Source organism: Lithobates pipiens, unplaced genomic scaffold, assembly GCF_037356315.1.
Source record: "Lithobates pipiens isolate NorthernLeopardFrog02 unplaced genomic scaffold, aLitPip1_a1.2 Scaffold_35, whole genome shotgun sequence".
Lineage (NCBI taxonomy): Eukaryota > Metazoa > Chordata > Amphibia > Anura > Ranidae > Lithobates > Lithobates pipiens.
This window is the reverse complement of record NW_027507811.1, coordinates 18,395,941-18,420,418: the sequence shown is the minus strand read 5'-3', so window position 1 is coordinate 18,420,418 and position 24,478 is coordinate 18,395,941. Positions and strand designations below refer to the sequence as shown.

The 24,478-nt window shown below is 45.5% G+C and overlaps 4 protein-coding genes across 4 annotated transcripts in view; all 4 read left to right on the top strand.

Annotated features, from left to right (window-relative positions):
- The window catches only part of LOC143955180 (uncharacterized), a 275,659-nt gene that overhangs the window by 2,270 nt on the left and 248,911 nt on the right, over positions 1–24,478 (top strand). The window contains 1 exon segment of the mRNA XM_077465272.1: positions 6,619–6,710. The gene's annotated coding sequence lies outside the window, so the exon portion shown is untranslated.
- The window catches only part of LOC143955182 (uncharacterized), a 47,352-nt gene continuing 30,110 nt past the window's right edge, over positions 7,237–24,478 (top strand). Inside the window, exons 1-5 of the mRNA XM_077465273.1 lie at positions 7,237–7,407; positions 7,524–7,667; positions 7,763–7,837; positions 8,550–8,691; positions 21,191–22,439. Of these exons, the coding sequence (XP_077321399.1) occupies positions 7,336–7,407; positions 7,524–7,667; positions 7,763–7,837; positions 8,550–8,691; positions 21,191–22,439 (1,682 nt within the window). The 5' untranslated portion in view covers positions 7,237–7,335. The remainder of the gene's footprint in view (positions 7,408–7,523; positions 7,668–7,762; positions 7,838–8,549; positions 8,692–21,190; positions 22,440–24,478) is intronic.
- LOC143955828 (uncharacterized) overlaps positions 8,956–24,478 on the top strand; it is a 55,764-nt gene continuing 40,241 nt past the window's right edge. Inside the window, exon 1 of the mRNA XM_077465947.1 lies at positions 8,956–8,961. The gene's annotated coding sequence lies outside the window, so the exon portion shown is untranslated. The remainder of the gene's footprint in view (positions 8,962–24,478) is intronic.
- LOC143956052 (zinc finger protein 212-like) lies at positions 22,437–23,121 on the top strand. The gene has a single exon (XM_077466181.1). It carries the CDS (start codon positions 22,450–22,452, stop codon positions 22,801–22,803), a length of 354 nt encoding a protein of 117 aa, XP_077322307.1. The 5' UTR covers positions 22,437–22,449; the 3' UTR covers positions 22,804–23,121.

Sequence of the window (24,478 nt, the reverse complement as noted above, 5' to 3'; positions counted from 1 at the left end):
AGAACATGCGAACTCCAGGCAGGTAGTGTCATGACAGACCGCCATTCTGCTTCTGTACTGAAGCATCGGCATGTGTCTAATCATAGCGGGAGCGGCCCGCGGGAGGCGCTCTCACGTGCCTCAAACCCGACAGAGCGGGATCACGTGATAGGTACGTGATCCTGCGCAGGAGAGCCACCTTGCCGCCGTATATATCTACAGTATACGATCGGCAAGAGGTTAACTATAATATACTAATTATATATATATATTTTAAAGATTTATTGAAAAACACACACGGATAAAGGTTTTTATTTGTTGTATATTTACAATTTTGGTTATTGAAGTTTTTTTTTTGTTTTTTGGGGGTGTTTTTTTCAGCCATTCGTGGTTTTCCTGTTGAATATATTTGGTATTTATTAACCACTTAAGCCCCGGACCAATTTGCAGCCAAAGGACCAGGCCCCTTTTTGTGATTCGGCACTGCGTCGATTTAATTGACAATTCCGCGGTCGTGCGACGTGGCTCCCAAACAAAATTTACATTCTTTTTTTCCCCACAAATAGAGCTTTCTTTTGGTGGTATTTGATCACCTCTGCGGTTTTTATTTTTTGCGCTATAAACAAAAAAATTTGAAAAAAAAATTAAATAAAATAATAATAAATAATATAATAATAATAATAATAATAATAAATATTTTTTTATAATTTTTTTATAATAAATAATAATAATAAATAATATTAAATACAAATTTTGAAAATAAAATGCTATATTTTTTACTTTTTGCTATAATAAATATCCCCAAAAAATATATATATAAAAAAAATGTTTTCCTCAGTTTAGGCTGATACGTATTCTTCTACATATTTTTGGTAAAAAAAATCTCAATTATTGGTTTGCGCAAAAGTTATAGCTTTTACAAAATAGGGTATAGTTTTATAGTATTTTTATTAATATTTTTTTTTTTTACTAGTAATGGCGGCGATCGGCGATTTTTATTGTGACTGCGAAATTATGGCGAACACATGGGACATTTTTGACACATTTTTGGGACTATTGTCATTTATACAGCAATCAGTGCTATTTAAATGCACTGATTCCTGTGTAAATGACACTGCCAGTGAAGGAGTTAACCACTAGGGGGCAGTGTAGTGTTATGTATGACGTTATGTGGGTTTTTTTTATTGTAGGGGGCGTGGCCTGGCATGTGACGTCACTGATCGTCCTTCCCTATAAAAGGGAAGAGACGATCGGTGACAGCCACAGTAGGAAGCACGGGGAGAGGTTTGTTTACACAGGCCTCTTCTCGTTCTTCAGCTCTGTGACCCGATCGCGGGACACCAGCGGCGATCGGGTCCACTGGTCCCGCGGTCACGGAGCACAGGACCAGGTCGGGAGCGCGCCGACAGCGGCGCGCTCCCGACCCATGGCTGGGCACTTAAAGAATCACGTACAGGTACGTGATTGTGCCCAGCCGTGCCATTCTGCCGACGTATATCGGCGTGAGGCGGTCCTTAAGTGGTTAACACGAAACCTCCCTCACTTTTGGATGGAGGGATTCAAATTCATCTCTACTGGCCTATGAGTTCTAATGACCAGCGAGGGCGCTATATGATCTGTCTACAGAGATCAGAGTCTTGTATGGATCACATGATCTCATCAGTGAAGAGGACCCGAGTCACATGACTGAGAGGATATTAAAGTAAAATTCTAGCGAAGCCTAAATAGTAATAAAAATGCTCCCTCCACCCTCCGAACACCTCTATTAACTATCCTGGGTAAAAAAAAAAAAAAAAATAAACCTGTATACTTGCCTACTTTCAGCCCATTCTGGTCCGGTCACGTGATTCGGTTTCTGCCAGCAGAAGCTTCAGGGGAGAGGAGGGATCAGCGACAGTGGCCTCACCATGGAAGCCTATAGGCCAGTGATGGTGAACCTTGGCACCCCCAGATGTTTTGGAACTACATTTCCCATGATGCTCCACTACACTGCAGAGTGCATGAGTATCATGGGAAATGTAGTTCCAAAACATCTGGGGGTGCCAAGGTTCTCCATCACTGGCCTATAGGCAATGTACAGTGCCTTGAAAAAGTATTTATACCCCTTGAAATTTCCCACATTTTGTCATGTTACAACCAAAAACGTAAATGTATTTTATTGGGATTTTATGTGATGGACCAACACAAAGTGGAACATAATTGTGAAGTGGAAGGAAAATGATAAATGGTTTTCAACATTTTTTCCAAATAAATATGTGAAAGGTGTGGGGGGCATTTGTATGGCGCCCCCCCCCGGAGTCAATATTTTTGTCGGACCGCCTTTCACTGCAATTACAGCCTCAAGTCTTTTTTGGGGGATGTCTCTACCGGCTTTGCACATCTAGAGAGGGACATTTTTGCCCATTCTTCTTCACAAAATATCTCATGCTCTGTCAGATTGGATGGAGAGCGTCTGTGAGGAGCAATTTTCAAGTCTTGACACAGATTCTCAATTGGATTTGGTTCTGGACTGTGACTGGGCCTTTCTAACACATGAATATGCTTTGATCTAAACCAGAGGTCTCCAAACTGCTGCCCTGGGGCCGGATGTGGCCCTTTTGCTTGCCTTTACCTGGCACAATTCCATCCACTGAAACCAACAATGGGGCATAATTCCTGTGGCTGACACAAACAATGGGACACTATCAAAAAGAGCACAATATCGTCAATTGACACCAAGATTGGGCTTCTATTCCTCCCACTGACACCAACCATGGGGCAGAATTCTTTCCATTGACACCAACAATGGGGCACTATTCCTCCCATTGACACCAAAGGGCATGGTTTACTCCCACTGGACACCAGAACATTTTCTACTGCCACCGGCCCTCCTAAAGTCCGAAGGACAGTAAACTGGCCCTTTGCTTAGAATGTTTGAAGACCCCTGATCTAAACCATTCCATTGTAGCTCTGGCTGGATGTTTGGGGTCGTTGTCCTGCTGGAAGGTGAACCTCCGCCCCGGTCTCAGGTCTTTTGCGGACTCTAAGCCCTTGTACTAGGCTTGTGCAATTCGTTTCGTAACAAATCGAAATTCGGCCGAATTTGGCATCTTTTGGACATTCGGATGCATCCGAATGTCCGAATAAAAAAAATAACAAATTACAACGAATACGAAAGAAATATAACGAATGAATTCGAATGAATTCGACATGATTCGAAATTATTTCAACTGCATTCGAAATTATTTCAACTGCATTCGACATTATTTCAACCACATTCGAAAATATTTTGTGACCTGAATTTAGGGCTATGTATCTCGGGGTCACTTGGTGCTAGACACTTCAAATTTGGATATGTTGTAGTGCTAGTACTATTGTGTTTGCATACCAAATTTGGGGTTTCTAGCTATAAGTGACCCCGAGATATGTGGCCCCAAAATCGGGTCGCAAAATGTTATTAGTTATTAGAGCAGAGAATGACATTTTGCGACCCGATTTTGGGGCCACATATCTCGGGGTCACTTATAGCTAGAAGCCCCAAATTTAGTATGCAAACACAATAGTACTAGCACTACAACATATCCAAATTTGGAGTTTCTATCACCAAGTGACCCCGAGATACATGGCCCTAAAGTCGGGTCACAAAATATTTTCGAATGTGGTTGAAATAATGTCGAATCATGTTGAAATCATTTCGAATCCGGTAGAAATATTTTCGAATTTGGTTGAAATATTTTCAAATGTGGCCGATTTTTCGAATTCGGTAGAAAACTAAACGAAATCCGAAAACGAATTTAAGGAAGTTAACGAATATAACTAAACGAAATTAATGAATTAACGAATTAAAACGAAACTAAACAAATTTTTTCCTTTTGCACATGTCTACCTTGTACACATCCGTCTGATTTTTATTCCAATGGATTTTGTCTGAAACTGGTGTTGCATACACACGGTCGGACAAAGTTGTTGGAAAATCCGATCGTTCAGAACGTGATGACGTTATTTCGTTATGACGGGACTACGTTCAGGCTAGTAGCCAATAGCTTTGGTCTCGGAATTTGATCTGAGCATGTGTGGCACTTTGTCCGATCGGAATTCTCTACAAATGATCGGACAAAGTCCGATCGGATCATGTTGTCGGAAAATTTTATATCCAGCTCTGAAACTTTGTCGATCGGACATTCCGATGGAAAAAGTCAGATGGAGCCCACACACGGTCGGATAATCCGACAACATGGTCCAATCTGACATTTTCCGTCGGAATGTCCGACCGTGTGTACAAGGGCTTACAGGTTTTCTTCTAATATTGCCCTGTATTTGTCTCCATCCATCTTCCCATTAATTGACCAGCTTCCCTGTTCCTGCTGAAGAAAAGCATCCCCACCACATGATGCTGCCACCACCATGTTTCACGGTGGGGATGGTGTGCTCCAGGTGATGTGCAGTGTTAGTTTTCCACCACACATAGCATTTCGCTTTTAGGCCAAAAAGTTCAATTTTGGTCTCATCTGAGCAGATCACCTTCTTCCACATGTTTGCTGTGTCCCCCACATGGCTTCTCACAAACTGCCAACAGGACTTCTTATGACTTTTCTTTCTCCAATGTCTTTCTTCTTGTCACTCTTCCATAAAGGGCAGATTTGTGGAGAGACGACTAATAGTTGTCCTGTGGACAGATTCTCCCCCCTGAGCTGTGGATCTCTGCAGCTCCTCCAGAGTTACCATGGGCCTCTAGGCTCTTCTCTGGTGAATGCTCTCCTTGCCCGGCCCGGTCAGTTTAGGTGGACGGCCATGTCTTCATAGTAATAGGTACAAAATAGGGGTTTTCTTTGGTCTAAATACAGATTTTTTACTTTATTTGGTAGGTTTACAGTTGTGCCATACTCTTTCTATTTTTGGATGATGGATTGAACAGAGCTCCGTGAGATGTTAAAAGTTTGGGAGATTTTTTTTATAACCTAACCCTGCTTTATACTTCTCTACAACTTTATCCCTGACCTGTCTGGTGTGTTCCTTGGCCTTCATGATGCTGTTTGTTCACTAAAGTTCTCCAAAAAACATCTGAGGGCTTCACAGAACAGCTGTATTTATAGTGAGATTAAATTACACACAGGTGGACTCTATTTACTAATTAGATGACTTCTGAAGGCAATTGGTTCCACTAGATTTTAGTTAGGGGTATCGGAGTAAAGGGGGCTGAATACAAATCCCCCTTCCACACTTTTCACATATTTATTTTATTGTGCCAAGTTGGTCTATCACATAAAATCTCAATCATTTTTTTTTTTTTTTAGTTTTTGGTTGTAACATGACAAAATGTGGAATATGTCAAGGGGTATGAATACTTTTTTTAAGGCACTGTAATGGCTCCCGGCTTTCACAGCCTTATGTGGGTACTTTCTCTATTCCCCTGCAAATGACATTGTATGACAAAGGGGATCCTGTGACCGGACCAATGTGGGCTGAAAATAGATAATTATATACGTTTTTTTTTTACAGAGGTTCATTAGTACAGGTGTTAGAAGGGGGGGGAGCGTTTTTAAGATTAGTTAGCCTGTAGTTGGCATTATACTTTAAACCTCACCCTGGAGATCATCTACCTGCTCACCGGAGAGGTGAGGAGGATTCTGGGAGGTCACATGACATCACTCTTATCTCCATTAATAAAACACAGACCTGACCGGAGAGGTGAGGAGGATTCTGGGAGGTCACATGACATCACTCTTATCTCCATTAATAAAACACAGACCTGACCGGAGAGGTGAGGAGGATTCTGGGAGGTCACATGACATCACTCTTATCTCTATTCATAAAACACAGACCTGACCGGAGAGGAGAGGAGGATTCTGGGAGGTCACATGACATCACTCTTATCTCTATTAATAAAACACAGACCTGACCGGAGAGGTGAGGAGGATTCTGGGAGGTCACATGACATCACTCTTATCTCTATTGATAAAACACAGACCTGACCGGAGAGGTGAGGAGGATTCTGGGAGGTCACATGACATCACTCTTATCTCCATTAATAAAACACAGACCTGACCGGAGAGGTGAGGAGGATTCTGGGAGGTCACATGACATCACTCTTATCTCCATTAATAAAACACAGACCTGACCGGAGAGGTGAGGAGGATTCTGGGAGGTCACATGACATCACTCTTATCTCTATTCATAAAACACAGACCTGACCGGAGAGGAGAGGAGGATTCTGGGAGGTCACATGACATCACTCTTATCTCTATTAATAAAACACAGACCTGACCGGAGAGGTGAGGAGGATTCTGGGAGGTCACATGACATCACTCTTATCTCTATTGATAAAACACAGACCTGACCGGAGAGGTGAGGAGGATTCTGGGAGGTCACATGACATCACTCTTATCTCCATTAATAAAACACAGACCTGACCGGAGAGGTGAGGAGGATTCTGGGAGGTCACATGACATCACTCTTATCTCCATTAATAAAACACAGACCTGACCGGAGAGGTGAGGAGGATTCTGGGAGGTCACATGACATCACTCTTATCTCCATTAATAAAACACAGACCTGACCGGAGAGGTGAAGAGGATTCTGGGAGGTCACATGACATTATTGTTGTTCTTTCAATGCAGAGTTTTCCTCAGGTAAAATCTGGTGACCATTTTGCCATTACAGTGCCTTCACCTCATTCCCTGAAGCATGAGAGAATCAATGACCAGAATATTCTAGAAGTCACCAAGAAGATCATTGATCAGCTGACAGGAGAGGTGAGGAGGATTCTGGGAATTCTGGGACATTATCCAGTAACAGACAAGGGATGTGTCTGGATGGTGACTGTATCATTGTGTGTGTCAGGTTCCTATAAGGTGTCAGGATGTCACTGTCTATTTCTCCATGGAGGAGTGGGAGTATTTAGAAGGACACAAGGATCTCTACAAGGACGTCATGATGGAGAATCAGCCGCCCCTCACATCACCGGGTAAGAGGAGACTTTATTGTAAAGGAGAGAGCAGTACGGAGGCTCCACCTAGATCCCCCATCATCTGATAAACACATAGAAACAATGTATTCAGTCAGTGTGTGTGTTTCCTACAGATGGATCCAGTAATGGGAACCCACCAGAGAGATGTCCCCGTCCTCTGTATTCCCGGGATTCCACACAGGAAGGTCACACCATCCCCCACCATCATCAGGTAGGTGGGATTGAGCAACTAGAACTAAAACTATGTGGTAAAATTCTATGCTTTGAGATAACATTCTTCTATGTCATCTCTTTCCTTTTTGCTTTTTGAAATTTGTTCTGTCATATTTGGGGTTTAGGGTGAAGAACTGAAAGACATCAAAGTTGAGGTTAAAGTGGAAAAAGAAGAGAAGTCCGGGGATCCGCAGTCTATGGAGGAGGGAGATCCTCTGTATTCCCGGGATTCCACACAGGAAGATCACACCATCCCTCTCCAGGATCAGGTAGTCTACTACCGTAGTACTCAAATACGTTGTAGAATTCTACGTTTTGACATATCGTTCTTCTATGTCATCTTTTTTTCCTTTTACAAAACCATTCTTTCATCTTTGCACTTTAGGGTGAAGAACAGAAAGACACCAAAGTTGAGGTTAAAGTGGAAAAAGCAGAGAAGTCCGGGGATCCGCAGTCTATGGAGGAGGGAGGTCCTCTGTATTCCGGGGATTCCACACAGAAGGATCACACCATCCCCCACCATCATCAGGTAGGTGGGACTGAGCAATTCAAAAGCTATGAGATGACATTTATGTCATCTCTTGGTCCATTTTATAAATGTATTTTTTCACCTTTGGGCTTTAGGGTGAGAGATGTCCCCCTCCTCTGTGTTCCCGGGATTCCATACAGGAAGATCACACCATCCCCCACCATCATCAGGTAGGTAGGACTGGGCCTGCAGAACTAAATATGTATTCTAAGCTGTGAGAGGACATTTATATGTAGTCTCTTGTTTTAATGCTTACGTCTACATCTTTAGTTTCTAGCGCCTTTGAGCACCCTACATTTTTTATTGTATTTTTAATCAATATACGTTCCTTTTTTTTTCTGTGGCTCTTAAGTCCAGTCACATGTCATTGTGGGTCTTCTTCCTTCCTCCCGCGGGAGGGTGCATAGTGAATGAGGTGGTGCTGTTCTTTGCTCCTGTAAGTCCAGGCTGATATGATGATATCCCACTAGGTGATGGGTCTCTGGCTTCCTTGGCTCACAGGAAATTGGCAGTAGACCTGATTTATCTCTGCTTCAGATCAGTAACAGCCGGCGGTCTTGTCCCTCCCCCAGCCTGTGACTGGACAGCAAAGGCATGAGACTGATAAGCTCACCTCACTCTGCTCTCTACCCCTATCAGTTCTTATCAGAACTGCAGCGCAGCTGATTGGCTCCTTGTTCTGCTTCCTCCTCTCCCAGTCTGAGCTCTTATGTATAGGTACTGCAAGAGCCTGATACCAGGTCCCATTCTGCTACTTAAACTGCTTACATTAATAAAAAAAAAACACTTTTAATGATGTAGGGAATGCAGAGCTGCTGTCATTTTTTTTTCCATTTGTTTTAGTTGACTTTAATAGATGTTTTCTATTATTTTGGGGTTTAGGGTGAAGAACAGATCAATATAAAATCTGAGGTTAAAGAAGAAGAAGTGGAGAAGTATGTGGGGGGTGATCAGCCGTCCACGGAGGAGGTCGGGATGACTATGAAAAGTGAACAGGGAGAAATATCTCCAACTATCAACATAAGTAAGTATAGGCACTATGGAGGAAATGGGTCACAGTCTCATTATACTTCTGAGTATAAGGATTGTAATTTTAAGGAAAAATGTTAACTAATTATTGGTGTTGACCAGTGGTGAAGGTTCTGTAGGTAGGGGTAGCTTGGCACTAGGCAAACACTACAAAGCGGCTGGGTCCCTAGGGCCCGATGCAGAACAGAACCCTCCTTGAGACCACGCTTGGAACCACAGGCCTCGAAATGTGAACAGGAGGACATATCTCCACCTTTCGACACAAGTAAGTATAAGCACTATGGAGGAAACAGGTCACAGTCTCATTTTACTTCTAAGTATAAGGATTTTTGTTCACGGAAAAACGTTACAACATAATTGGCAGATCATCATATCATCCCGTTGGCAAGTGCTAAAAAGTTAAATACATATTTTCCTAATAAAGGGTGCATAACAGGGTATTGGGGAGAGGAACAGACTGTACAATTCAGCTAACTTTTCATATCATGGAGTGAAGCAGTGGCGGTTAGTGCTCATAATTTTTGGGGGGCACAAACAAACTGAAAAATTCTGAAAAAAAGACCATCAAATGCAGCCACTGTGCCCATCAATTGCAGAAACTGTGCCCATCAATTGCAGCCACTGTGCCCATCAATTGCAGAAACTGTGCCCATCAATTGCAGCCACTGTGCCCATCAATTGCAGCCACTGTGCCCATCAATTGCAGAAACTGTGCCATCAAATGCAGCCACTGTGCCATCAAATGCAGCCACTGTGCCCATCAAATTCAGCCTCTGTGCCCATCAAATGCAGCCTCTGTGCCCATCAAATGCAGCCACTAGCCATCAATTGCAGCCACTGTGCTCATTAATTACAGCCACTGTGCCCATCAAATGCAGCCACTGTGCCCATCAATTACAGCCACTGTGCCCATCAATTACAGCCACTGCGCCCATCAATTACAGCCACTGCGCCCATCAATTACAGCCACTGCGCCCATCAATTGCAGCCACTGCGCCCATCAGTTGTAGCCTCTGTGCCATCAATTGTAGCCTCTGTGCTATCAAATGCAGCCACTGTGCCATCAAATGCAGCCACTGTGCCATCAAATGTAGCCACTGCGCCCATCAATTGCAGCCACTGCGCCCAGCAATTGCAGCCACTGCGCCATCAATTGCAGCCACTGCGCCATCAATTGCAGCCACTGCGCCATCAATTGCAGCCACTGCGCCATCAAATGCAGCCACTGCGCCATCAATTGCAGCCACTGCGCCCATCAATTGCAGCCACTGCGCCCAGCAATTGCAGCCACTGCGCCCAGCAATTGCAGCCACTGCGCCATCAATTGCAGCTACTGCGCCATCAAATGCAGCCACTGCGCCATCAAATGCAGCCACTGTGCCATCAAATGCAGCCACTGTGCCCATCAAATGCAGCCTCTGTGCCCATCAAATGCAGCCACTAGCCATCAATTGCAGCCACTGTGCTCATTAAATTCAGCCTCTGTGCCCATCAAATTCAGCCTCTGTGCCCATCAAATGCAGCCTCTGTGCCCATCAAATGCAGCCACTGTGCCATCAAATGCAGCCACTGTGCCATCAAATGCAGCCACTGTGCCCATCAAATTCAGCCTCTGTGCCCATCAAATTCAGCCTCTGTGCCCATCAAATTCAGCCTCTGTGCCCATCAAATTCAGCCTCTGTGCCCATCAAATGCAGCCACTGTAGCCATCAAATGCAGCCACTGTGCCATCAAATGCAGCCACTGTGCCATCAAATGCAGCCACTGTGCCCATCAAATTCAGCCACTGTGCCCATCAAATTCAGCCTCTGTGCCCATCAAATGCAGCCACTAGCCATCAATTGCAGCCACTGTGCTCATTAATTACAGCCACTGTGCCCATCAATTACAGCCACTGCACCCATCAATTGCAGCCACTGTGCCCATCAATTGCAGCCACTGTGCCATCAATTGCAGTCACTGTGCCCATCAAATGCAGCCTCTGTGCCATCAAATGCAGCCACTGAATTGAGTCCATCGGACAGATTTGAAACATGTTCTATTTCTAGGTCTGCCTGATTTTTTTAAACGAAAAATGATCGGACTATCCCACACATGATCGGATTGTCCAACGGACTGATTACGTCGGACCTAGTCTCCCGGAAAGTCCGGTCATGTGCGCGCGGCATTAGTCTCCTCCCTCTCTTACGATGGGTTTTATATTTGTGTGTTGGAGGAACACACGCTAAATCACATGCGTTCCTGCAATGCACAAAAACACACAGCCCTTTTGCAGTCAAGCAAAAGCGCCATTAATTCTTGCCGTCATACCCGTGCACTTTGCCAGTGTATGCACTTTTTGCGCACGTTCATCTGCATCAAAGCGCAGAATAAGAAATGATTATGCATTTTGCTGTGGCATGATTTTTTTAAACCCGCCAGCACTTTGGTCAAGTCAGCCTGGCTGGAGCTGTAGGCTCCTTGCTTATCCCTGTCACCTCCATAGTTGTCTTAATTGTTGGTGTCAGTAGTTGGGAGGGGGGAGTTCTGTCAGCTTGGGGTGTCAGTGGCAGAAAGGGGGGTCTGGCCCAGTGTTAGGAGTTAGGGGTGGGGGTGTCTGTCCCTACGTGGAAGACGTCTGTCAGTCTGGGGTGGAAGTCGTTGGTGGTGGAAGTTGTCAGTCTGGGGGATTGGGGGGGTCTATCAGCCTGGCTGGAGCTGCCTGTAGGCTCCTTGCTTATCCCTGTCACCTTCATAGTTGTCTTAATTGTTGGTGTCAGTAGTTGGGAGTGGGGGTTCTGTCAATGTGGGGTGTTGGTGGAAGGAAGGGGGGGGGGTCTGGTCCAGTGTTAGGAGTTGGGGGTGGGGGTGTCAGTCTATATGTGGAAGACGTCTGTCAGTCTGGGGTGGAAGTAGTTGGTGGTGGAAGTTGTCGGTCTGGGGGAGTGGGGGGTCTATCAGCCTGGCTGGGGCTGTAGGCTCCTTGCTGATCTCTGTCACCTCCATAGTTGTCTTTAATTGTTGGTGACAGTAGTTGAGAGTGGGGGTTCTGTCAGTGTGTGGGGTGTTGGTGGCAGGAAGGGGGGGTCTGGCCCAGTGTTAGGAGTTAGGGGTGGGGGTGTCAGTCTGTATGTGGAGGACAAAGGGGAAAAAAAGAAAAGAAAACGAGGGCGCACTGACCTTATAGAATAGAATAGAAAACTACTCACAAACGTATGAACGAAAAAATCATGATACAAGTAGTCTCCAGATGACAGCAATTGTTCAAGATGATAGCAGACCCCCAATCCTAACAGAGGAGATTGCAGGAATCACTGCTGACTGACACGTTTCGAAGGATAACCTTCTTCATCAGGGCCCTGCAATCTCCTCTGTTACTTACTACTTGTATCATGATTTTTTTCGTTCATACGTTTGTGGGTACTTTTCAATTCTGTTTTTACATAAAATATTTACCTAAGGATAATGCACAAGGTCAGTGCGCCCTTTTTTCTTTCTTTTCCCTTTGTCCTCCACATACAGACTGACACCCCCACCCCTAACTCCTAACACCAGGCCAGACTCCCCCTTCCTGCCACTGACACCCCACACTGACAGAACCCCCACTGCCAACTACTGACACCAACAATTAAGACAACTATGGAGGTGACAGAGATAAGCAAGGAGCCTACAGCGGATAATGCACAAGGTCTGTGCGCCCTTGTTTTCTTTCTTTTTCCCTTTGGCTGTTGGGATGCCCCTATCCTTGATGGCAGCAGGACCAGAGACATTATCCACTAGGACAGTGATGGCGAACCTTGGCACCCCAGATGTTTTGGAACTACATTTCCCATGATGCTCAGCTACACTGCAGAGCGCTAGAGCATTATGGGAAATGTAGTTCCAAAACATCTGGGGTGCCAAGGTTCGCCATCACTGCACTAGGAGATCTAGTTCATCTGGTACTCGCTTGTGCGCAGGAGTGTTTTGTTTTCTGCTATCAAAAATGTATGTGGAGGACGTCTGTCAGTCTAGGGTGGAGGTAGTTGGTAGTAGAAGTTGTCAGTTTGAGGGAGTGGGGGGTCTATCAGCCTGGGTGGAGCTGTGGGCTCCTTGCTTATATCTGTCACCTCAATAGTTGTCTTAATTGTTGGTGTCAGTAGTTGGGAGTGGGGGTTCTGTCAGCGTGGGGTGTCAGTCTGTATGTGGAGGACATCTGTCAGTCTGGGGAGGAAGTAGTTAGTGGTGGAAGTTGTTGGTCTGGGGGATTGGGGGGTCTATCAGCCTGGCTGGAACTGCCTGTAGGCTCCTTGCTCATCTCTGTTGCCTCCGTAGTTGTCTTAATGGTTGGTGTCAGTAGTTGGGAGTGGGGGTTCTGTCAGTGTGGGGTGTCAGTGGCAGGAAGGGGGGTCTGCCCAGTGTTAGGAGTTAGGGGTGGGGGTGTCAGTCTATATCTGGAAGACATCTGTCAGTCTGGGGTGGCAGTAGTTGGTGGTTGAAGTTGTTGGTCTGGGGGATTGGGGGGTCTATCAGCCTGGCTGGAGCTGCCTGTAGGCTCCTTGCTTATCTCTGTTACCTCTGTAGTTGTCTTAATGGCTGGTGTCAGTAGTTGGGACTGGGGGTTCTGTCAGTGTGGGGTGTCAGTGGCAGGAAGGGGGGGGGTATGGCCCAGTGTTAGGAGTTGGGGGGGTGTCAGTCTGTATGTGGAGGACAGTTAGGGGTGGGGGTGTCAGTCTGTATGTGGAGGACATCTGTCAGTCTGGGGTGGAAGTAGTTGGTGGTGGAAGTTGTCGGTCTGGGGGATTGGGGGGGTCTATCAGCCTGGCCGGAGCTGCCTGTAGGCTCCTTGCTTATCTCTGTCACCTCCGTAGTTGTCTTAATGGTTGGTGTCAGTAGTTGGGAGTGGGGGGTTCTGTCAGTGTGGGGTGTCAGTGGCAGAAAGGGGGGTCTGGCCCAGTGTTAGGAGTTAGGGTTGGGGGTGTCGGTCCCTACGTGGAAGATGTCTGTCAGTCTGGGGTGGAAGTAGTTGGTGGTGGAAGTTGTCGGTCTGGGGGAGTGGGGGGTCTATCAGCCTGGGTGGAGCTGTAGGCTCCTTGCTGATCTCTGTCAGCTCCGTAGTTGTCTTAATTGTTGGTGTCAGTATTTGGGAGTGGGGGTTCTGTCAGCTTGGGGTGTCAGTGGCAGAAAGGGGGGGTCTGGCCTGGAGTTACCGGCAGGGGTGTCAGTCTGTATGTGGAGGAAATCTGTCAGTCTGGGGTGGAAGTAGTTGGTGGTAGAAGTTGTCAGTCTGGGGGAGTGGGGGGTCTATCAGCCTGGCTGGAGCTGTAGGCTCCTTGCAGATCTCTGTCACCTCCATAGTTGTCGTAGTTGATGGAATTTGTCAGTCTGGGGGAGTGGGGGTCTATCAGCCGTGGGTTGTCATCACGTTTCCTCACTTTTCAGTGTCCTTTTTGTATTTCAGTAAAAGTATTTATTCAATAAACTCTGTGTTATCTGTTTTTATCTGCATTAGTGGTCCTTTCTATTGATATATGGAAGGTGGGTCTTCCTGTGAGGACCCATTCACCCTACATGTTTGAACAATAAGTCCACAGAATTCTTCTGTGGGAGTCATCTGTACACACGGGCCGAAAGTCGTCAGGTTCCTGCTGATCCGACCGTTTTCAAATGACTTTTAGCTTTCAGTTTTGGGAAAGGAAAGTTACGGGTGAGAGGGAAGAACCGCTATCGCTTTGGAATGCAAACACCTCGGTATCTTCCAGGTGGTAACAGATGGTTCTGGGTGTAAAGCAGTTCGATTCAGCTTCAATCAGGATCCCTTCGCTGGAGGCGACGTCAGAAACGTAAGGGGGCATGGTTAGGTGTTTGGGGGGCGATTGGACCTCCCCTTTCTCAAGCCAGAAGTTTCTGATGGCGCTGCCAGCCGAGCGATCCTGATTGGAGTCCGAACCTAACTACTTCCCACCATCTAAGAAAGACCCGCTCCAGGTGTCTGATTCCAAAAAGATCTCCTCCCTCTTCGGGTGTGGGTGCGGCTCAATATGCAACCATATGCAGGAAAAGAACAGAACAAATGTCCGGATGGCTGCACTCCGATGAAATATCAACTCTTAATTGATATCAATCCATACAGCAAGGATAAAAAAAACGCTAACGCGTTTCGCACCATCCGGTTTTTATCCGTACTGTATGGATTGCTATAAATAAGGAATTTATATTTCATCGGAGTGCAGCCATCCGACTTTTGTTCTGTTCTTTTCCTACTTTCCACCATCTGTTACCACCAAACTGACAGCTGTATTGCGGTTCTTCTCGCTCACCCCGGCAGCCTCTTTGCCCAAAGCTGGGTACACAACATCCCAAAAATCATCCGAAAATTAGGAACCTGACGACTTCCGGCCAGTGTTTACAGATCACTCTCTGACAGAAGAATTCTTTGAACTTATGGTTCAAACATATAGATTGAATGGGCCCGTATGCCCCTTACAACGCGATCGGACTTTCCAACAACAAAATTTGCGGATTTTTGTTCGAAGGTTGTTGGCTCCAACTTGTCTTGCGTACACACGGTCACACAAATGTTGGGCAACAATTACGGACGTGGCGACGTACAAGACATACGTCATATCTCCAATACGGACGCCAGTTTTACAAGACCGAGCGCTTCCCGGCTCCTACGTGATTCCGGGCATGCGTGGACTTTTGTGCGACTGACTTGTGCACGCGCGATCGGAAAGTCTGACCAACAAACATTTGTTGGTGGAAAATTTGAGAACCTGCTAGCCAACATTTCTTGGTGGAAAGTCCGACAGCAAATGTTCGATGGAGCATACACGCAGTCGGACTTTCCGCCAACATGCTCACATCCAACATTTGTTGTGTACGGGACATTACAGGAAGATCCTCCTTCCATAATACAATAGAATTGACCACTAATGCAGAGTTAACCACTTGCTTACTGGGCACTTAAACACCCTTCCTGCCCAGAGCAATTTTCAGCTTTCGGTGCTCTCACACTTTGAATGACTGTCATGCAACACTGTACCCAAATGAATTTTTTGTCCTTTTTTTCCCACAAATAGAGCTTTCTTTTGGTGGTATTTGATCACCTCTGGGGTTTTTATTTTTTGCGCTATAAATGAAAAAAGACCGACAATTTTGAAAAAAAACGCATATTTCTTTGTTTCTGTGACAGAATTATGCAAATTATTAATTTTTCTTCATAAATTTTGGCCACTATTTATACTGCTACATATCTTTGGTAAAAATAACCCAAATTAGTGGATATTATTTGGTCTTTGTGAAAGTTAGAGAGTCTACAAGCTGTGGTGCGAATCGCACAAAATTTATCACATCTGATGTACTGGTGGCCTATCTCGCTTCTTGCGACCCGAACAAGTCAGGAAAGTACAAATACCCCCCAAATGACCCCTTTTTGGAAAGTAGACATTCCAAGGTATTTAGTAAGAGGCATGGTGAGCTTTTTGATGTTGTCATTTTTTTCCCACAATTCTTTTCAAAATTAAGATTTTTCATTTTTTTTTTTCTACACAAAATTGTCATTGTAATGTTATTTCTCTCACTTGGCATGTGTATACCACAAATGACACCCCCCAAAAAATTCTGCTACTCCTCCTGAGTATTACGATACCACATGTGTGGGACTTTTTCACAGCCTGGCCACATAGAGAGGCCCAACATGCAGGTAGCGCCATCACGTGTTCTAGGAACATAAATTACACATCTAACTTGTTGACTATTTATTACACTTTTGAAGCACCAGGACAATGACACGTGACACTGATGACAGATGGCACTGATACGTGGCAATGATGACACTTATACGTGGCACTGATGACAGATAGCACTAATATGTGGCACTGATGACACGTGGCACTTATACGTGGCACTAATACGTGGCACTGAAGACACATGGCACTAATACGTGCTACTGATGACAGATGGCACTAATACGTGGCACTAATACGTGCCACCGATGACAGATGGCACTAATACATGGCACCGATGACGCGTGACACTGATGACAGATGGCACTGATAAGTGGCATTGATGACACGTGACACTGACAGGTGACACTGATGACAAATGGCACTGATACGTGGCACTGATGACAGATGGCACTATGTGGCACTGATGACACGTGGCACTGATGACACGTGGCACTGATGACACGTGGCACTGATGACAGATGGCACTGGGGGCAGGTAGCACTGGGGTGGATGGCACTGGGGGAGGATGGCACTGCTGGGGGAGGATGGCACTTTTTTTTTTTTACTTTTTTTTTTTTTATATTAACTCAAAGCAGAACGGCTGCCGCTGCAGCCGTTCATCTCTCCCCTCTCACACTCTGTGTGAGGAGGGAGAGCGGCGCTGAGAGATGATCTCATATGTTTACATATGAGATCATCTCCCATTGGACACGCCGATCGCGCTGTAAACAGCCGCTGTGATTGGCCGTTTACAGCGATCTGTGTTTGCCTGTCCCCGGGGGACACGGTGAACACAGAACTTCCGTGATGCGTGCCCGCGGCAGCGCGCATTGCTGAAGTAAACATTAGGATGTCCAGGGACGGCCTCCCGGACGAAAGCGCCTGCTCTACGGCCGTCATTCGGCTATAGGGCGGGCGCGAGGTGGTTAAACAAATAACACACAGAGGTTATAAAATACTTGTATTGTCTTTTATGGGAACCGGTTAGTGCAGTAGCTTTTATATCTATTTATTGCCAATCAGCAGAGGGGAGATATTTGTGTGTGCGTGTACATTGTAGTTCACACACATAGTTTAGCTCGGGGGGTCAGCAACCTGTAGATCGCCACCAGGTGACTGGTAGATCATGGTCTGGGCTTGCTGACCCACCATTCCAGAGCATCAGAGTGCAATGCCGAGAGACTACTTGTAAAGTTGGAGGTGTAGTAAGGAAGAAGAGCCACATAAGCCGATGCCTCCTCTGTAGTGCCGGTGTCCTATCACATTGTGTCCCCCATCGGATAGTGTGCGCAGTACACAGGACACACAGATTCTGAAAATAGCCAAACATGAACGGCGCCTGCGCCATGAGTCCAGGTTTTAGCCCCACCATCCAAGTGGACATAGAGTTGGAATAAAAAGAGTTGAGCGCAGAGAGGCCATGCCCGAAGCGTGCCCTCTAATATTTGCAGCCCTATGTCCACTTGGATGAAGGGGCTAGCACCTCCACTCACGGCGCAGACGGCGTTCATCTTCGGAGATTTTCAGAATCTCCTTCTGCTCCGTACTGCGCCAGAACACCGGCTCCTGTTCCACGCCAAGTGATACTAACCGCACTCACTTCTTATTTTGGCTAGCAGTCTCCAGAGTGGTGCCAACAGCAAAATACGTTTTTTTTGGGGGGCAATTTATCGGGGAAATGGCTGGTGTTGACAGTTCAATCATCACGGCACCATGGTTGTTATGGTGTCAGGATGATTGAAGTGCATTATTTCTATTATTACATTGTAATATAAAATTAAATAGTTCGACCATAATGCAGAATCAGTGGGAGCCCCGAGCGCGTCACTTGCCACCAGATGGGGATTGTCACTTGTCTGCCACCACATACGGATTGTCACTTGCCACATCACCTGCCACACGTTGAGGATTGTCACTTGCCTGCTACAATTGTCACTTGCTGTGTCACTTTCCTGCTAAGGTGGTCTCTTTCTGTGTCCCAGAGTCAGGCAGCAGATTACCAGTCAGGCAGCAGAGAGATGATGTCATCTCTCTGCTGCACAGTGAAGGCAGGACTGCCGGGATGCAGGGTGGGCACCTCGTGGTGAGAGATGATGTCATCTCTGCTCCCCTGCCCACTGGCTCCCTGATTGGCCAGCAGCCCGCTCACACACTGAGACGCTCAGCTGCTCACTCGCCCTCTGACCCGCCTGCTCACCGACCGAGCCGCCCCGCCTGCCCACACTCTCACCCACGGAGCCGCCCGCTCACTCACCCACAGAGCTGCCCGCCCCCTCACTCACCTGCATTCTTCGAGGGGGGCAATTGCCCCGTTGCCCCCTCCTGGATCTGTCCCTGCTGCGGGTGCAGTGCAGTGTACTTTAGCCATAGACTTCTATAAAGTCCTGCGGGTTTGGTGCACTTTCTGAACGCAGGAGTCTTGGTACGCCTCCAGAAAGTGCACCACACCTGCAGTATATAAAAGAAGTCTATGGCAAAGTGCAGATAGCCCAGGAAAGTTGCAGATACACTGCGCTGCGCCCGGGGTGTGGGTAAACCCCTTGTAGTGCAGAGACCAGGGCTAAAGTGTGGGGCATGATGGTTAGCATGCAGCTTCCAGGGACATTCTTACCCAGGGACAGTCTAATGAAATTGGCAACTGTCTTCGAGGAACTGAAGATGTCACACAAATCACCCTCTTTTTTTTTTTTTTTTTTTCTTTACAGGGGCAGAATGTACGGGTATGGGGCTCCTTCAAGAGCCACCAGAGAGCGCATGCGCGCCCGCTGCGTGGCGAGGGACCCAATGCGCGTGGCTGCCAATTGCCGCTGGCCACGCGCGATCACGTGTAAACACACCAATCCCTCTGCTGTCATAGAAGGGGAGACATGTCGTTTGTTCCTAGTAAGTAGGAACAGCGATACGTCTCCTCTCCTACTCAGTCATATTTCCATATAGTTAGAACACACTGAGGGAACACACAATGAACCCCTTGATCGCCCCCTAGTGTTAACCCCGTCCCTACCAGTGTCATTTACACAGTAATCAGTGCATTTTCATAGCACTGATCGCTGTCTGTAGTCCCAAAAATGCGTCAAAAGTGTCCGATCTGTCCATCGCGATGTCGCAGTACCACTAAAAATCGCAGATCACTGCCATTACTAGTAAAAAAAAAAAATAATGCCATAAATCTTTCCCTTAGTATGTAGGCGCTATAACTTTGCGCAAAGCAATAAATATATACGCTTATTGCAATTTTTTTACCAAAAATATTGTCATATTGGCCTAAACCGATGAAGAAATTTTGTTTTTTAAAAACATTTTTGGGGATATTTGTTATAGCAAAAAGTAAAAAAAAATAGTTTTTTTTTTCAAAATTGACGCTTTTTTTTGTTTATAGTGCAAAAAATAAAAACCGCGGAGGTGATCAAATAGCACCAAAAGAAAGTTCTATTTGTTGGAAAAAAGAGGACGCAAATTTAGTTTGGGTACAGCGTTGCACGACCGCGCAATTCTAAGTTAAAGCGACGCAGTGCCGAAATTGTAAAAAGTGCTCTGGTCAGGAAGGGGCTAAAACCTTCCGGGGCTGAAGTGGTTAATATACTTTAAAAATCTGTTTAGATATATGGATAAAATACAATCTAGGCCCTCACTAACTCGTATTTTAAAATATGTTTAATATAATATCAAGATATTGAAAATATATAAAGTTCATGATCTTACCTGGATTAGAACCCACTTGATATGAGGTTCATTGTCTACAACACAACTGTGTGAGTCCACACAAGTAATTGCTATGATCAATTCGTTACCACCATAGACACACATTGTCCTGCCGCCAATTGGCCATTCACAATTCCCTGATGTAGGGGCAACAGTGCAATGTTTCCTACAAGTTGGGGTTTAGAGCTGTGCTGACTATTGTGTTCTGTTATCTATGGAAGCTGTACGCCCCCTCCCCCCCCCACACACACACTCACACACAATACACACATTTTCAGCATGGCTCTTCTTGTTGGAGAAGATAACAGAGAAGGAGGATAAGAAAGCAAACCGAGGAACTATTAATACAGTAGAGGAACCAGAGAACCCAGAACTGCCTGCTTCCCTATACTGTGTGCTGTAACTAAGATAGATTTAAATATCCATATATAGAGCAGAAGACATGTATGTCTGCAGAATGATGGTCTGTGGGTGTAACTACATTATTGCTCATTGGTCCTAAAATTCTACCAATAGAGACTACTCTATCTAAAAACTCAGAATTCCGACTTTTGAAACTCAGGATTCCGACTTTTGAAACTCAGAATGACTTTCAATCTCAGAATTCTGACTTTTGCAACTCAGGATTCTGACTTTTGAAACTCAGGATTCTGACTTTTGAAACTCAGGATTCTGACTTTTGAAACTCAGGATTCTGACTTTTGAAACTCAGGATTCTGACTTTTGAAACTCAGGATTCTGACTTTTGAAACTCAGGATTCTGACTTTTGAAACTCAGGATTCTGACTTTTCATTTTAGAATGACTTTCAATCTCTGAATTCTGACTTTGAAAATCAGAATTATGATTTTTGAATCTCAGAATGACTTTCAATTTCTGAATTCTCACTTTCAATCTCTGAATTCTCACTTTGAAATTCAGAATTATGATTTTTTAATCTCAGAATGACTTTCAATCTCTGAATTGTGACTTTGAAACTCAGAATTTAGTAAAAAAAAAATTTTTAAGCTCAGATTTTTCAAAAAAAAAAAATTACATTTTCTTTTTAAAGCTCAGAACTCTAATAAAAATGTATGATTTTTTATTTTTTTTATGATGTCCCCAGGGCTCTTCCATACTGAAGATCCTCCAGGAGGAAATCCAAATACACAAAATATACATCACAGACCTTCCTGTCCGGAGACATCAATGGATCCCTCTGATCAGGGGGAATCTTCTCATCAATCACATACTATGATTGGAAATATCCATGTAAGATCTCACACTGCAGATCCATCAACAGATCCTTCTAATCCCGAGGAAACTTCCTCACCCCATGAAGGAGATCACAGCGCTGAGGATCTATTCGCATGTTCATGGTGCAATAAAGGTTTTTTTTATATAAGAGACCTTGCTAAACATGAGAAAATTCACATGGAGGAGCGTCCCTTTAAATGTTCAGAGTGCGGGAAAGCTTTCCCCAAGAAAAGACAACTTCTTCAGCACCAGAGAGTTCACACGGGTGAGCGTCCCTTTTCATGTTCAGAGTGCGGGAAATTTTTCTCTCAGAAAGGTAACCTTATGCAACACCAGAAACGTCACACTGGTGAGCGTCCTCATTCATGTTCAGTGTGCGGGAAATCTTTCCATAAGAAAGATAGTCTCGTTAGACATCAGAGAATTCACACAGGCGAGCGTCCTTATTCATGTTCAGAATGCGGGAAATCTTTCAGTGATAAAGGAGAACTTTCTAATCATCAGAGAATTCACAGGGGTGAGCGTCCTTATTCGTGTTCAGAGTGCGGGAAAGCTTTCCATAAGAAAGATGGTCTTGTTACACATCAGAGAATTCACACGGGTGAGCGTCCTTATTCATGTTCAGACTGCGGGAAATCTTTCACTTTTAAAGCAGGCCTTGTTATACATCAGAGAAGTCACACAGGTGAGCATCCTTATTCATGTTCAGAGTGCGGGAAATCTTTCATTCATAAAGGAGGCCTTGTTATACATCAGATAATTCACACAGGTGAGCATCCCTACTCATGTTCCGAGTGCGGGAAATCTTTCACTAGGAAACATAGCCTTATTGAACATCAGAGAATTCACACGGGTGAGCGTCCGTATTCATGTGCAGAGTGCGGGAAATCTTTCACTTATAAAGGAGGCCTTGCTTCACATGAGAAAATTCACACAGGCGAGCGTCCGTATTCATGTGCAGAGTGCGGAAAATCTTTCTTTAAGAAAAATACTCTAATTACTCATCAGAGAGTTCACACGGGTGAGCGTCCTTATCCATGTTTAGAGTGCGGGAAATCTTTCACTCATAAAGGAGACCTTACTAAACATCAGAGAATTCACGTGGGAGTGCATCCCTAGTCATGTTAAATGTGCGGGAAATCTTTCATTCTTAAAGGAGGCCTTGGTAAACATCAGAGAATGTTCACACGAGTGAGCGTCATTTCTCATGTTCAGAGCGTGGGAAATCTTTCCTTAGGAAAGATTATCTTGTTAAACATCAGAGAATTCACACAGGTGAACGTCCTTAATTCATGTTACAAGTGCGGAAAATCTTTCACTAGGAAAGGAAACCTTGTGCAACACCAGAGAATTCACTTAGGTGAGCGTCCTTATTCACGTTCAGAGTGCGGGAAATCTTTCTATAAGAAAGATAATCTTGTTAAACACCAGACAATCCAGTGTAGTGTGGATAGTGGGAGGGACAACTGCCAGAAAATATAGTGAGGACAGTAGAGGGACCTGTGATAGAATGGAGGACATCTGATATAAAATGTAGTGTGGATGGTGAGAAAGAAGGGATTAGGTTGAAACATGTTACGGCCCCAGTACAGCTTTCCACCCGCATGTAGAGGTCACCATGAGGCACCTGTCAAAGCAGATCCCTCTGATTCCGGCCAGAGGATCTGGAGCTGACGTTCCTGCACACAGCTTTGCTTTTTATCCATCTTGGTTGTTCGTACTACCCATGCTTATTTTCAAGAATTTTAACTGTATGTGTGCTATTTTGTTCTCTCAATAAATATATATTATGCTAATGAGGATCATGTGCTCATGTTTTCTTGTCGGAGAGTGTAATGCGGATGGTGGAGGAGATCTGTCGGAGAATGTAGTGTGGATGGTGGAGGAGATCTGTCGGAGAATGTAGTGCAGATGGTGGAGGAGAGCTGTCGGAGAATGTAGTGTGGATGGTGGAGGAGATCTGTCGGAGAATGTAGTGTGGATGGTGGAGGAGAGCTGTCGGAGAATGTAGTGTGGATGGTGGAGGAGATCTGTCGGGGAATGTAGTGTGGATGGTGGAGGAGAGCTGTCGGAGAATGTAGTGTGGATGGTGGGAGGAGAGCTGTCGGAGAATATAGTGTGGATGGTGGAGGAGATCTGTCGGAGAATGTAGTGTGGATGGTGGAGGAGATCTGTCAGAGAATGTAGTGTGGATGGGGGAGGAGATCTGTCGGAGAATGTAGTGTGGATGGTGGAGGAGATCTGTCGGAGAATGTAGTGTGGATGGTGGGAGATCTGTCGGAGAATGTAGTGTGGATGGTGGGAGATCTGTCGGAGAATGTAGTGTGGATGGTGGAGGAGATCTATCGGAGAATGTAGTGTGGATGGTGGAGGAGATCTGTCGGAGAATGTAGTGTGGATGGTGGAGGAGATCTGTCGGAGAATGTAGTGTGGATGGTGGAGGAGATCTGTCGGAGAATGTAGTGTGGATGGTGGAGGAGATCTGTCGAAGAATGTAGTGTGGATGGTGGAGGAGATCTGTCGGAGAATGTAGTGTGGATGGTGGGAGGAGAGCTGTCGGAGAATGTAGTGTGGATGGTGGGAGGAGATCTGTCAGAGAATGTAGTGTGGATGGTGGAGGAGAGCTGTCGGAGAATGTAGTGTGGATGGTGGGAGGAGATCTGTCGGAGAATGTAGTGTGGATGGTGGAGGAGATCTGTCGGAGAATGTAGTGTGGATGGGGGAGGAGATCTGTCGGAGAATGTAGTGTGGATGGTGGAGGAGATCTGTCGGAGAATGTAGTGTGGATGGTGGAGGAGATCTGTCGGAGAATGTAGTGTGGATGATGGAGGAGATCTGTCGGAGAATGTAGTGTGGATGGTGGGAGGAGATCTGTCGGAGAATGTAGTGTGGATGGTGGAGGAGAGCTGTCGGAGAATGTAGTGTGGATGGTGGAGGAGATCTGTCGGAGAATCTAGTGTGGATGGTGGAGGAGATCTGTCGGAGAATGTAGTGTGGATGGTGGAGGAGATCTGTCGGAGAATGTAGTGTGGATGGGGGAGGAGATCTGTCGGAGAATGTAGTGTGGATGGTGGAGGAGATCTGTCGGAGAATGTAGTGTGGATGGTGGAGGAGATCTGTCGGAGAATGTAGTGTGGATGGTGGAGGAGATCTGTCG